The sequence below is a fragment of the Xiphophorus hellerii genome, chromosome 8 (genome assembly GCF_003331165.1).
Source record: "Xiphophorus hellerii strain 12219 chromosome 8, Xiphophorus_hellerii-4.1, whole genome shotgun sequence".
Taxonomy (NCBI): domain Eukaryota; kingdom Metazoa; phylum Chordata; class Actinopteri; order Cyprinodontiformes; family Poeciliidae; genus Xiphophorus; species Xiphophorus hellerii.
Genome location: NC_045679.1, coordinates 15,871,814 through 15,886,714, shown reverse-complemented (window position 1 = coordinate 15,886,714; position 14,901 = coordinate 15,871,814). Strand labels below are relative to the sequence as shown.

Below are 14,901 nucleotides of genomic sequence, written 5' to 3'. Positions count from 1 at the left end.
AAAAAAAAAAAATTTGTGAAGTAAATGTTTTTTACATTTACTTCACAATGTAAAAATCATTACATTGTGAAGTAAATATACTTAAATGTAATGTGAAGTACATTACATTGAAATGATCTTTATCTTTTTAATCAAAGAGGAAACTAAAACAGACAATATGTTAAAAATAAGAACTTTTGCACAATATTCTGTGTTTTAATTTCCTTCTTTCGTGTTTTCCTACAATTTGATCTTAAAACAAAAGGATAACTATTTCAGATATTTTGAAAATATTTTGAAGGTAAACGGAAGCAGTGTTGTGTCGTCATATCTACCTTGACTTGGTCCTCTTCCGTCTTCCTTAAAACCACTGCCAGTCTCTCTGGTCGATCATTACCCTGCCTAGCATAGCAGAGAGCAGTCAGCCAGTCGTGTCTCTATCCGAGGCCGGATGGTAAAATCCAACCTCCAGCGGATCCTAAACAGTCATTGCTTTGCTCGCGAGAAAGAAGGAAAACAGCTGCCCTTTACTACCATGGCGAATTTAAGTAGCGGTATCTGTGACATGATTGGGAAGTAAGTAAACATGAAAACGTTGCTCGCTTAGCTAAGTGCTAACAGTTCTGTGGGGGAGGGGTGGCTAGGCAGCAGAGCTAGCGAGAACAGAAAAAAAACGGAAGTAACGGCAATTAACCGTATGGTACCTAAAAGTACATGTATTATTAATCACTAACATCCCTCTTGGTTGTTTCGGTTTTGAGGTTGTTATAATGAAATTTTTTTTTTTTTGACTATACGCTGCTTTTTTTGCGCGTCGACATTCAACTTGAACGGTTTTAAAGGTGGCTATGGACGCCGAACAATGTTGCGTCACGACAGCGATCTGCGCTAGCAAGCTAACTGATGAGCCACAGCTCGTCAACCCGTAAAGTGACGCCTTTCTTTTGGTGTTATTCCTCTATTCAAAGAACGGCAGTAGTATTACGCAGTGAATTTAAACCGAATCTACACACTAACAATGTCTTGTATTTCACAACTCCAATTGACGTAGTTGGCGGTCAATAACTTCACTAGCGTCATGTATTTAATTAAGCATCCTAGATGGCCTGTTTATTTGTAAGGTCTGACTGAACAATGAAGTAAATTAGATTATTTCTAAAAAAAGAGCTGTCGGTTCCTGGAAGTAAAATAGCGATTTTTTTTCTGTCTTATGGTTTGGTCAGTTATTACACAATTGATTGATTTTTCCAGCAACGTGATTAGTCACAGTGGAACGGTTGCCGGAAGACGTTATGCTTCATAATGTCTATAAATAAAGTCTCCTAATTTATTATGTAGATTTACACTTGTGTTTACAGTACTACAATGTCAAAGGGGGGAAGGGAGGTTGAGTTGTCGTATAGTAATTTTAGTTTTAAGCAATGCAGGAGCAATCATTCCTGTTTTATATTGTAAAAAGCAGCCTTGAGCATTTGACTTATTCTCCTCCTTCTCTCTACCGCAGCTTGTCCCTGCACTGTAGTAGTACCCGCGGCCCAGGGCCTCTGTGGTGCTCCTGATGCCCCTCTCCCACCCCTGAAGATCCCAGGTGGGCGAGGGAATGGCACACGGGATCACGCTCCTTCAGCTCGGCCGCTCTACTCAGTAAGTCGACAACAAAAAAAGCTACATTTGCAAGAATAATGGATGTGCTCATATCTTTGAACACATTAGTTTGTCCTTGGACTCTCTTTTTGCATCAATTTCATGTCACTTGTAGCTCTTCTCACAAACCTTATTTAATTTCAGGATCGAAAATTGACAGTAACAGAAGAGCCTGCAGGGAATGGTCGCCCGAGGATACTCCACTTCCAAAGCCGTCCCACAGCCACAAAGACGATACAGTGGGATGCTGTCCTGAGCAGCAGTGCACTCTATGTGGAGGTACCTCTTGACCCGCTTCCAGAAGGCAGCAAAGAGAGGTGAGAACAAAGCTGGAGCCTTGAAGCTGGTCTTCAGTGATGGACATTTATCGTTACCATAAAATAAGTCTTGTAGTGTTAAGAGTTTAATTTATTTTTACAACAATACCAATTGATGTCTGACAATCTCAAAAACTGACGGTATTATTGTGATGGTTACATTTATGGTTGTTCTCTCTTTTGCTTTCATATCTATAAGTTCAAAAACGTAATTAAATGTCAGTGTGCAGTTTGATTTTAACTTCTCACAAAATGTTGTGATTATTTTGCATTGTTAGGCTGAAAAAACCTCATTTGATCTCTTTTCTAATCTACATTTCTTTTCCTCTTAGTTTTGCGGCTCTCCTGGAGTATGCTGAAGAACATCTGAAAGTTCTTAGCGTGTTTGTCTGCTTTTACAAGAACAGAGATGATCGTGGTGAGTCTCATTTGAACAATTCACCTCTTTGTGTTCAAATGATTCAATTTGAACCGATGTAGGTCACTGCCGTTAGCTCTGAATGTTAACGTGCCGTCCCTGACTTGTTTTTACAGCTAAACTGGTGCGTACCTTCAGTTTCCTGGGCTTTGAGATTGTGAAACCGGGCCATGCCCTCGTCCCTCCTCGACCCGACGTTTTCTTCATGGCCTATACTTTCGACAGGGACTCCTCAGACGATGAGTAGTCCTCCAGACATCTTCTCCTCCCACTGATACGTTTTCCTGCTCCCATTATCTTACAGTTCCAGCTTTATTTACATGCATAGCTGTTTTGTGTTGAATCCTGAGCTGTAGCTTTCTGTATAAAAGTACTCACTTATTTGTGATCAAGGGAATGTGTAAGCTGTGTATTTTTGGTTTCCAGCATCAATATATGTAAGTTAATCTTCATAAAGAGTTTTGTCCTCCTAAAATTCTTTGCAGTTTTAATAGCTTGTCAACTCATTTTATTCTGACAGATTTAAAGGTGGATTTTTTTTTTTTTTCATTTCTTGAATGTACAACAAAAAAAAAAAGGTCATCAGGTTTACACTCGGGTACTCCAGTTTTCTTGTTAGGATTGGCTAAATTGTTTATTTAAATTTTCTAAATATTTTCTCTCCAGATTGAATAAACTCATCAGCGGGACCAGCTTTCTTTTGTCACAGTAATATCCTTTGTATTAATCAGCCCCAATAACTAGTACTTTCTAGCTGGATAGTTAAACACTTTATTCTAGATGTGGATTAAAACAAGTGAAAGCCAATGCATGTGTATTCAATATACAATTGATTTAATGACTGACGGTACTTGGTGAAACAGAAGTAAATAATCCAAATGGCTTTTGGCTCCCCTCTTCCCCCCTTCTGCCACATGTATCAGACAATATTGTAGAATTTTGTTTTGAAGGTCGGAGATAAAATGCTGTGGTGTTACTGGAATAGTTTCTCTTCTGGCATTAGCATTCCTTTAACTCTTTTCATGATATTGAGTATCTCCTGCATAGTGGTACCTGTTGTGCTTCTGTGATAATAAAACAATGAAAGCATTTCCCTTGTGCATTTTGATTAATTTCATTGTTTGCTGTACAGCTACTCTAACAGAGGACCAATTTAATAATATAAATCAAACAAAGTTGTACTATAATTGGTATTCAAATGGTAAGCTTGATATACTTTGTTTCGCCACCAGGGGGCTGCAGAAGATTAAGAAAAACATCAGATTTTAAGACGAGCATATTTACATCATTACTTTGTGGTTCCTAAAATGGGGATGTAAACATTTTCTTTGACTATTGCAACATTTTTATTCTCTATACATGTGGATTATTGCAAATTTTCACCAAAAGTTGTGAATATACTCACTCTTACTGTAAATTTTAGTGTAACATCTACCGTAACAATAATTTGAACTCATCTCAATTTTTTTAAATCCTCAAAGAACAAATCTGCACCATCTCCATAATTCATTCACATGCGATGTAAATGATTTAGGCTCCCAAACATTGGCCCCTGGGGGACTCCATAAGTAATGGTTTCTTGACTTCTTGCTTAAATTTTGCAATTATACCAAGACCTTTTTTTTGACAAATTCTTCCTCCGGTTGGTCCACCTGGTGATTCCTATAAATCGATATGTTTTGTTTAGGTTTCAATTAGCAAACTAATATTTTTACTATTTAGTGTTCCTCCGGAGCTTGAGTGTTCTTAAAAGTTATAAAATCTGTAAAACAAAAAACAAGACATTTTCTGGAATCCAAATATTTAATTGGTACATATCAAGTATTATGACATGTATAAAATTTCAGATCACAATATGAAGCAATGAAACTTTTCAGATTGGCATGTGCTGCAAATATTTGAGGCTGCCAACAAAACTGATTAAAACGGAACATAAGCAACTAAAAAAAGAAAAAAAAGTAGAAAATCAGAGTACGGACAGAGATAACAATAAGCATTCTAGAAAACCTAAATGTGATTGCTCAAAATTTTTTTAATAGAGTGCAATAAAAAAAAAAAACACAGCACTGAAGCCAAGCGTCCACAAGACGTCTAGAAGTTAGTACTATAAGTTCACGGAGAGCAGAAAAGGGGCAAAGGTCACAGCAGAGAGAAAGGAGGGTTGTTAGCTAGCCAGTCAATGCAGGAAAAAAATAATCTCAAGATAATGCACATCACATTGAGCTTTAAAGACTGTAGTAGCATTTGTACTTGCATGTTACTCATAAAAAAAAAAAAATCCTGAATGACTGAACAGAAACGAGGACATCACCATAAACAAACAGCCTGCTGATGAACAACCGGTCGCTGACTTGCATATCAACAGAAGTGTGTGCGTGAAGGCTTAATGAACAAAAGTGTCGCAAATTCAGCCTCACAAAGACTTATGCGCTGGCTATTAAACATGGGCTACATTTTCCCCAGACATAAAAAAAAAACCAAAAACAAACTGATCTGGTATATTATCTGAACTGCGGCACTGCAGGTGACCTCTGTCCACGTTACGGATCGGTGCAGAAACTCTGCCTCTGCTCTCCATCACATTTGATTTGGTTCCCATTAAACCTGCCAACCTGGGACATTTTAAAGTACCATACAAGCAGGCACAAATCTCAGTTACAACAGAACAACCGATTGCGTTCAAATTTTCTAATCTATATAAAAAAGACACCTAGTAATATTTGATGACTCGATACAGTGGGCAAAGATGACGACGACAGAATTTAAACATGTAAGAGTTACACGCTTTGGGTTATAAAACTTTGAAAAATGTCTAAGTCAATGTGACTTAAAAGGATAAAAAAAATGAAAAGTGAAAAAGAATCTACTTTAAGATCTTTACAATATACTGCAGCTGTATTCTTACAGCAATTAAAATGAGTTAAGAAGTAATTATTAGTTTTTAAATGCATTTATAGTTAAGCTTAATTTCGGACAGTGTGAGCTTAGTTTATACCTATTTTTTTATTTTATTTGGAAGCCAATGGACATACGATGCAAAGTTATTATTTTGGGCAACACATTTTTCTAGGATCTGTGCACATAAAACATATTTAAAAAAGTCATTTTCTAGTTATAAATCATTTTAGTCTGTACACCAGCAGTACAAAAAAATTATGTTCTGCCTCCTATTGAGTTTATCTAACAGTTAAGTATTTTAAAATAGTTTTGCATTTGTAATTCTTGAGTAATATTTATACTAATATTTTTTTTCTTTTGCAATGTCAGCCAAAAAAAATGCATGACATAATGAAATAATTAGCAGCAGAGAGCTTTCTGTTTTAGGTATTTTTCGAGACAGAACTCATGCAGTTTTGCAATGAATTCTGTTGGGATGTAGTCACTAAAATCAGTATATTATGTAATATTTAAGGCCACAGAACTGAATTTCTGATTGGCTCATTTTAGATCATCTAAAAGGTTAATGACCACTTCAGTGCTGTGATGGAGCCGCTCTTCTCTTTGGTCTGACATCCTGTCTACTGTTCACACTTTGCCTAAAATCTAACACGCAGTATCCACCTGTTTTAGGTTTATTCTGTTACAATTAGGAAAAAAAATGCTTAGACATATGCTGGACTTTTGTCGCATCATTCCTAGAGTTTAAAGTCGATATAATTATATGTGAAAAAACAAGCCAGGGTGACATTGCAGACATTGCAGCTGTACAAAGCATGTAGCGAAGCGGTTGCTACGCACTGGTGAAAGCTAGATGAAAGGAGGCAAATTCATACAAGGGTAAATAAGTTGTGGAAATTAAATAACTCACTTAGTATGTGGGGGTTTTTATTGCTTTTGGCAGCTAGGTATCGCATATTTGTTAAGCAAAAGAACTGACTGGCAAACTCTGCAGATAGCGCGACTCATTAACCACCTAAAATTGTTTCTTATACCTAAATTAGTGTTTATTTTTCTAATTTTTTTTGCTAAAGTCTGTTATAGATCACATTAATATCACAGTAGGAATAACTGTTCCAAATTGGAAGAAATTAAGTCATATTGTACCCTTTTTCTTTTTTTTTTTTCTTTTTTTGGTGTAGTTAATTGGTCTATCTCCTGGGGTAGCTAGCCTGCAGTCAGCGGAGTAACAGATGCAAATATTTTTAAAAGACTAAATGTTTCTTTCTTGTAAGATAGGATGTGTATAAGCTTTCTTTCAGCCAGCTATTAGGCAGTGTGTGCGGTGCTGCAAAATAATAGACCACTAACCACATGATTTTAAAAGTGGGGCATATCTTCATACCAGGAACTGGACCATGGCTAACACTGACAAAGCTTACAACACTAATTCATCTCTCCCTCTTTCAGGTATTAATGGTAAAGGTGTCCAACGGGTCAAACATGCACTTCTTTGTCACACCCCCACCCCCACCCCTGTGGGGGCAGACTGCCTGAGCCACTTGCAGTGGGTTACCCCACAAAGATAGTACAGGGAGTAGAAATGTGCTGCCTTTGTAAAACTGTCAATTCCCACAATCTGAGACGCACGATTTTCTGGCTGGAATGTGACAAACGTATCCACATATGGCTGTGCGACTACTTATGAAGCTACTTTTCAGAAGCCAAAAGCTCTCCAGTAGACATTTATTGCAACACGTCGAAGAACAGCAGAGAAATATTTGCTGTGAACATTTTGATCAAAATAGCTATGAAAACGGTCTGACTTGAAAGTGGTTACCTGGTAACATCAAGGACAAACACAGGCTGGCCTCTCAAGATGCCACTGCGAGAAACAAAAAAACCTAAGCATCAGAGCATCGGTGTGGTAAATGAAAAGAAATACCAAAGGGTATTCTTCTGATGGCCAAGAAATGCCTGCTCCATTTCATTTAGAGTGGAATCTTTACCACGAATCACCCCTTTACTTTTACATTTAGTAAAAGAAAAGTAGAAACAGCTCTTTATTTACGTTTTCTTCTCCCATGACCTTGGTGAAGCTTCATTTATTCCTGTTAGTTCAATAGAAAGAAATTAGACGATTCCAAGTGACACGAGCACCAAACATGATGCAGGAAAATGCACCAGACTAGCCTAGAAACAAGCCTACAGCACGAGTCACTAATATAGTGCTTCATTTTTATAAAATAGTGTGTAAAACTCCTTGCTTTGAGAATCTCTCACGCAGACTTGCCCTTCTCTAGCACCATAAACCACCACCTGGCAAGGGAGAGAGTCCTTTCAATTGCCTCTGCGCGTTTGTGTAAAACTGCATACATGGTACGTAAAATGCAAGCAGGTTGGCAGGAATTTAAACGTTTCAAGCATGAATGTGCACCCAAACAATGTACTGCTTATTAACAGAGCCAGCGGGCAACATAGAAGAAGAAAAAAAAACTGCAAAGGAGAAAAGACCTTGATGGGCCTGTGGGTGAGGGGGCTTTTTGTGCGTTTGTTTTTGTGCCCACGTCTTGTGGCTGGAGTAGCGAGGTGAGGCAATGTCCTCTGTCTGAATTTTTCAGGCTGGTGATGCAAATGGAGACGATCCAAGTTCAGCAGATGAGGTCAGTTTCTAACTGAGGTGGTTTGTGTGTAAATGATTGTATACATAAGATGGCTGTAAATGCAAAATACAATTGCCCGTGGGTAAGTACATTATGTGAGTGCAACGCGTTTCAAAGTGGAGCTTCTAAGTATATGACAGTATACGAGGGTGCGCAGAATGGATGCTTTATGTGCATGTATTCTATCCATACGTGTAAATTGGATCTCATCGGCCCTTGCTGTAGCCGGGAAAGAACTGGTCGAGCAGAATCTGCAGCTTCTTGTTTTGGTTCATGACATAGTCTTTGCCCAGGTCGTGGCGGCAGGCGGGGCAGGTGTACACTGCTGCCCGAAACGACCGCTGCAGACAAGTCTGAGGACACAAGAGGCCAGGATGAGAATGGGGAGCTGGATTTTTGCAGAAGTTACGTACAAATAACGTCTAGTAAAGGTGCACAGAGTGTATACCTTGCAGACGTTGTGTGAGCAGACGGTGGTGATGGGCTGGAAGGCCAGCTCCTGGCAGCAGACGCACATGAAGATCTGCTCCAGCTTTCGCAGGAAATTCTTTCGTGGAAATAAAATGTATTCAGGTTTACATCTCAAATATTGTTAGAGCATCAGATACAAATCTTAGGAAGAAAAAATGACCAAATAAAATAAACACTTTCAAATAGTTTGAGAGATGAACTGAGGTTTTCCCAAACCTTTGAGGTTCCAACCCAAAAACATGACAATGACTTTCCTACTCCTTTACTTTCTCTGGCTGATGAAGAGCTTCCTATTCATTTACTAAGCACGTCAAGTAAGAAAAGTTTATTATTTTCTTTTGTTGCAACAATGGTTTTTAGCAATAAAACTTTTATAGTGGGCCTGTTTATTTTCCCTTAAGTGGTGCCACATTTGCAAAGACAATGCATTTGTGAGCTGAAAAGCAGAGTTGGGTATGTGGGTTGCTCCCATGAAGCACTTGCTAAACCCTCTTTGCCTATTCTGCTTCTTGATGTTCTTTGTTTGGCTGGATGATTTAAGTTTGAAGAGTAAATAATCATTAAATAACACTTAAACAATGGCAATTTAACAAGTTATTCGTTAACAAACTGAGGCCGCAGTTGTGAAAGAAATGTACACAACCACAACAGCCTGGTACATTCTCCTCCTGCTGGTCACTAGCTTGGTCAAACACAGCTGTGGGACGGCACCTCTCCTGTGCGTTTGAGCATGCTGCCCCGCATCATCATTCTGCCTCCACCAACAGCTTTTGGCATTGGCAGAGGGGAATTGGCACATTTTTCTGGCTTCTGTGTTTTTCTTACAACTGTGGCACCATTTAGAAGGGAAAGAAAGAAAAAAACCTGCTCAGTGCAAATTTTCTCTTAATTTTGTGCTAAGTTAAGAAGTTTTTATACTCATATTCAATCACTGTAACCAGTAAGACACTAAAGAAAGATTATATGCCAAACTTAATCCTCATTTAACCATGTCTTTGTTTTGAAATATTACAGTAATGCTGAGCTGTGTAACACCGACTGCTCTCGCTCAAACATACGAGGTGATGCCAGCTCTGGCTCCTGAAACAAATAACGTTAAAATGTTTTGGTAGTTATACCGGTCCCTCTTTAATGTGCTCCATGGCTTCATCCCAGAGCTTCTTGTTGGTGGTGTCATCCTGGATCAGCTGCTGTTGCTGCTCAGTCAGCTGGAAGGTCTCCTCTATCTTAACACGTTTAGGCGGAGGCTCGGTTTCTGGTGAGGATTCTGGTAAAAACAGCGCAGTATTTAAGAAGCAGAAGCTAATTTTGCAGAGCAAAACACTTAATACTGAAATAAAACAATGAAACCAGAGTGTAGTTGTAAATATGGAGTTTAGTGAAGATATTAAAGAGGCATCTTGAAGAGGTTTTCAGTGATCACGCTGCTCTCGCTCACCTGTCCACCTTTTCTGACCTGCTTTGAGCAACATCTGTAAAAGCACCCACCAGTTTCTCCGGTTGTCTTCTGATCTCCGTTACTTTGTGGTGCGTCCTCTTGCATCTGGGCTTCTGGAGGCTCATCCCCCTGCTCTTCCCCCTCCTCCGCTTCCTCCTCCTCCAAACCCTCCTCCTCCTCCTCCAACTCCTCTTTCGTTTTAATCTTGCGTCTCCGTGGCCTCCCCCTTCCAGGATAGTGCTTACCGCGACCGCCACGACCAGGCCTAGCGCAAGCCTCCTTCTTTGTTTTGTTAGCCATGGCTGCCAAATAGCCTGGTGGGTACTGGAGGAAAAGATATTTAGGAGAATGTTTGTTTTCTGTTTGTTCTGTGCTGCTTACAGCCTTCATCCGTTTTTGGTCATATTTAAATATTTCTGCTCATCAAACAAATTTTTTGCTCTACATAAGAAGATAACCATGTTTTCAAATGATGATTTCATTTATTGAGGGGAAAAAACCCTATCCAAAACAACCTGGTTTTATGTGGAAAAGTATGTTCACCCCAAACCTGAAATAACTGTAAATTAAAGAACCTGGGCTGTTCAAGCCCAGGTTGGCTTGAATAGCTATTCTCTTGATTTAAAAATTACTATTATGTATTTATTCTGTTTATCTTTGTTTGATATATAAATTTGTTTGATGATCTATAAATTTAAGCACGGCAAAAAAATATTTACTTTAAGTCTATTAACTTTTTAAAATCAGAAATCTGAAGTTGCCTGTCCATTTAACCTCATGCACTGCATAAGCAGCAGTCTCACCTGAACCGAAAGGCCCAGTTTCTTTATCCTCTCCAGTCCTTCAGGGGTCCATGGAGCCGGCTCCAGATCATCTCGTCTCAGGAGATACCGCCACACCAAATAGCCACACTTTCCGATCTCTGGCCAGTACTTTACCACCTACAGACCACCGCAATAGCACACTTTAAACCCATAGGGGTATTTGACGGCATTTGTAATTAAACTACACACACTAGAGCCTTAGTAGCAATGTCACATCATTTTTAAGGCACGATTCCACAACATACCTTGTAAATACCATCATAGCGGTTTCCTTCTTCTGGAGCGTATTTGCTGATGCGTCTACCTTTAGAGCTGCGTACCACTCTCACCGGTTTTCCAGCTCGCCAGTTTCTGGACTCGGCTCCATCTTTGTCATTCAGTGGCGCGTCACAGTTTAAGGCCAACGCCCTGGAAATTAGTCAAGTAAACAAATGGAAGCGGAATGTTTAATCAAATCTCCATAGAAAGTTATTAAGAGTATAATACATATTAGCAGTCATATTTTGGTGCTGTACCTATTCATGTGAGTCAGCGTCTGGTCAAAACTGTGCTCTCCAATTCGTTTGTTTCCTGAGAGGTCACGACCCCCACTGCCAGTGTAGGTGAACTCGTCTCCCCGGTCCTACCACAGATGATCACACACACACCATTGAAAATGGAGCCAATGAGATTTCACTGTGGTTCCCATGCGGCTGAACAGAGCAGCAGTGACAGTGAAACCCACCACTTCGTCCTCAAAGCCCCCAGCTAACACCAGCGAATAGGAGCCGTCGTTGCTGCGGCCGTGGATGCCGCCGACGTGCGGCCTGTGAACGCCTGCCTCGCTCACCTGAGGAACGAAGCAGACGTGAAGGGTGAAAAAATTACAACGGCTTTGTTTTTCTTATTTGCAGCTTTTAAAAAAGCCAACCTGCACTCTGAATTTCCAGGTGGTTCCCACAGGAATGCCAGGAATAGGTCCGTAGTGGTTTGAGGGAACAATTGTGCATTCTTTAGTGCGCCCCACGCAGGCCATACCCTGCAATTATACCAATAAAAAGTGCTTTTCAACATAATCAAACAGTAAAACAGCGTTTTGTTTTGTTTTTTTACATTGCACCAGTTCCCTTACAACAGGGTGATTAAGTGCGCCTAAGTGGCAACATCACATTAAGGGAAAGCTATTTATTTAAAGGTTTAAGAAAAAATCTGAGTTTTAGAAAGTTTGCCTTCAGATTTAGCTGCTACAAATGAGTTTTAAAGTACGACAACAATAAAATAAAAGTGGTTTATTTTAAGAGTTATAGGGACGCTAAAGTTTTAAAGTCAAGTATGAACACTGTGTGACTCAGCGCACTTAAATGTACCCGAGTGCATAAGGCGAGCTGGTTTCAATTAGCAAACATAGAAAAAAAAAAACACACATTCTGGTAAAGAAGGGAGTTATTTTCCATTGGCTGTTCCAGGAAAATGGCTAAGTTGCGCCTAATGGCATTGTTCACATTACACCATGGAGAGAAGCGTTGGGGAGACGGCATTTTCATGTCAGAATTAATACATGAGAAGAGTCTGGGAGGATTTCATGTAACAGATGATCTGTTTGAAAAATTAGATAAAATGACAATTCAACATTCATTTTTCTACTTCCTCAATTAAGGGTAATCCATTATTTGATAAATGTACATTTCCAACTCGGTCCTCAAGCACATTAAGTCTGATAAGACGGGATGTTAACAAGTAAATTTGTTTTTTTTTTAATTTTATTTCGTAAATATTCAAATAATCTGTAACTCTGTAATTCTAACATATAATGGCAACATATTTATCTAATATTCCACTAGCATTCTGAACATTCAGTTTTAAAAACATATGACCCTTTTGCAGGTGATAGTGATCTCTCCTTTTTGAATATGAAAATAAATTTCCAGCTCTGCTTTTGTAGAATTTATGTGAGCACAGAATGACTATTTTGCGGGGTTTCATATTTTGGATTTTGCACAAATCAAAAAACACTACAATGCAGATATTTGGTTCTGATTTAGGAGAGCAGCTGTTCTTAAGTTTGGCATCTGAACCAGATCTGCGTTCACACCTATAGCTTCTGGGAACCTAAACTTCCGTACTCAGTTTTTCCCCCCATAATTAAAAGCAAATTCCATAATTGTCCAAGTTCTCTGGAATCCTACAAAATGTGTCTGGTGGTTTGAGTCTGCTTTTTCTAGAAAAAACTCCACACTATAGTTAATAGCGAGGTGAATGTTCAGACCTTTCCTGAGGCTAACAGAGCAGCTATAAGTCCACCAGTATCTTGCTCCCCTCTTGGTGCCCTAAGGTCTTACCTTTCCCCAGTCCCTTTGACTCTCAGTGGTGGCCGAAGGCATTTTGGCTTTCTTCTTGCTGGCTTTGAGTTTCTCTCCTGCCTTAACAACTTCGCTGGTGTCATTTTTACAGGTTGGGCAGTACCTGGCAGAATAAAAGAAAATCACTTCCTGCTCCATCTTCAATGCTTCACAGGTATGTAATGAGTTCAAAAGGTCAATAGAGTAGCTTCTTAACCCCTTAGCAATAAATTATATATACTGTGTAGCCTCCTTTTCTCTAATAAAGATGTATATAAACTCTTAAAATGAATAAATGTTTAATGGCAATAGCATTAAGTCAAGGAAATCTTGATGAAAAAAAAAAGAAGTATTCAGCAGAGAAAAAAATCTCACATTAAGGAACAAATATGTAAGAAAATCATCTGTGTCACAATTATTGTAAACTGTAACAATTCTTTTACAATAAATGTCACTAAAGCATTGCTGTAATTCACACTTCAAATATGTATTTTCCTCAGAGTGTCTAAGAAATCCAAATTAGTCCACCACTTCCTGTTTTGCTGGGAAATAAAAATCAGCGTTTCATTACTCTTACACACTCTTAAGAGGAAAGATAAGAGAACAATCAATTAAAGTTGTGTGTGTTGATGATATCTATGTTAGATGATAAATAGCTACTTCCCCTAAATTGCTTAGATCTACATTCAGACTGCTTATTATTCATTCAAAACAACAGGATGTGTGACGAACAAGATTGTGTGAGGACTTAAGTTTAACTCGTCACGTGAGGTGAAGATGGTAGCAGAGGTTAAAAATATATCTCCATTCAAAACTCACTGTTCAAAGGACAGACGTAAAGCCTTAATAAAAACTATTTATCTAATAATTTTGCATAGATCTTTAGCATGAAGGATAATGTTTGTGACGGGCGCTGCTGCTGATGTTCTGGGACAGACACAGAAATTCAGAAATGTATCTATGTGAGATGTAAAAAAGCTGGACTTGTTTATAGGACAGTTAATGCAAGCCTACGTAAAAAAAAAAAAGCTAATTCAAAATTAAGAGAAAAAAAATAAGGAAAACATATGAACAGCTAATAAAGGTTAGGGTCACGGTCCGAAGTGGCAAAATTTTCCCATAGGCTTTGACACCGCCGTGTTCTGCCACTATGCCTAAGTGGCTGCAAGAGCTTATTTGTCACCTCGGTATTCCTTTGAATGGGCCATTTGGGCACTTTTGGTGCCATATCGGTGCAGATGCAGTTCATGCAAAATCCCCTGGATGGAGCTCTTGTATTAGGAATGAAATCAAGTCAGATTTTCAGTTTCAGCTCAGAGGGCCTGCCACCTGGGTGTTCCGACCGGTGATCCTCGGTGGCAAAGCGGGTTAGCTGGGTCTGCTAAGTGTCTGAGTGCTGGTGGTTCATGGGTAGTGTGGTCCACGGGCATTGTGGGGGATTGGGAGGCCTGCCACTTGGGTATTCTGACCGGTGTTCCTTCGTGGCAAAGTGGCTTAGCTGGGTGTGCTAAGTGTCTGAGTGCTGGTGGTTCATAGGTACTACTCTGGAGGTTCATGGGGGTGGTTCATCTGTCCTCCATGCGGGGTTATGGTGCTCCATTCCTGGGTACTTGTGCTCCATAAGTCCCCCTGGTTCTCTGGAGGTCCAGGGGCTGTTTCATCCAGCCTCCTTGCGGGGTTATGGTGCTCCATTCCTGGGTACTTGAGCTCCATGATGTGCCCTGGTTCTCTGGAGGTCCAAGTACTTAAGCTCCATGAGTCCCCCTGGTTCTCTGGAGGTCCAGGGGCTGTTTCATCCAGCCTCCATGCGGGGTTATGGTGCTCCATTCCTGGGTACTTGAGCTCCATGATGTGCCCTGGTTCTCTGGAGGTCCAAGTACTTAAGCTCCATGAGGTGTCCTGGTTCTCTGGAGGTCCAAGGGGTCTGTCTCCCAACCTCCATGCGGGGTTAT

General features: G+C 39.7%; 2 protein-coding genes across 2 annotated transcripts in view; one reads left to right on the top strand and one right to left on the bottom strand.

Moving 5' to 3' along the window:
* Positions 1–353: 353 nt before the first annotated feature.
* Positions 354–3,449, top strand: oaz1b (ornithine decarboxylase antizyme 1b). The gene is given in 6 exon segments (XM_032570112.1): positions 354–555; positions 1,484–1,535; positions 1,537–1,623; positions 1,768–1,940; positions 2,273–2,358; positions 2,475–3,449. Coding segments are annotated over 6 exon segments (654 nt in total). The 5' UTR covers positions 354–430; the 3' UTR covers positions 2,606–3,449.
* A 693-nt stretch (positions 3,450–4,142) lies between these two features.
* The window catches only part of uhrf2 (ubiquitin like with PHD and ring finger domains 2), a 40,015-nt gene continuing 29,256 nt past the window's right edge, over positions 4,143–14,901 (bottom strand). The window contains exons 7-16 of the mRNA XM_032569257.1: positions 12,950–13,073; positions 11,542–11,649; positions 11,356–11,460; positions 11,147–11,253; positions 10,877–11,039; positions 10,611–10,748; positions 9,858–10,131; positions 9,488–9,636; positions 8,347–8,445; positions 4,143–8,251 (exon numbers count right to left, since the gene is read on the bottom strand). Coding sequence (XP_032425148.1) covers positions 8,105–8,251; positions 8,347–8,445; positions 9,488–9,636; positions 9,858–10,131; positions 10,611–10,748; positions 10,877–11,039; positions 11,147–11,253; positions 11,356–11,460; positions 11,542–11,649; positions 12,950–13,073 — 1,414 coding nt within the window. The 3' untranslated portion in view covers positions 4,143–8,104. The remainder of the gene's footprint in view (positions 8,252–8,346; positions 8,446–9,487; positions 9,637–9,857; positions 10,132–10,610; positions 10,749–10,876; positions 11,040–11,146; positions 11,254–11,355; positions 11,461–11,541; positions 11,650–12,949; positions 13,074–14,901) is intronic.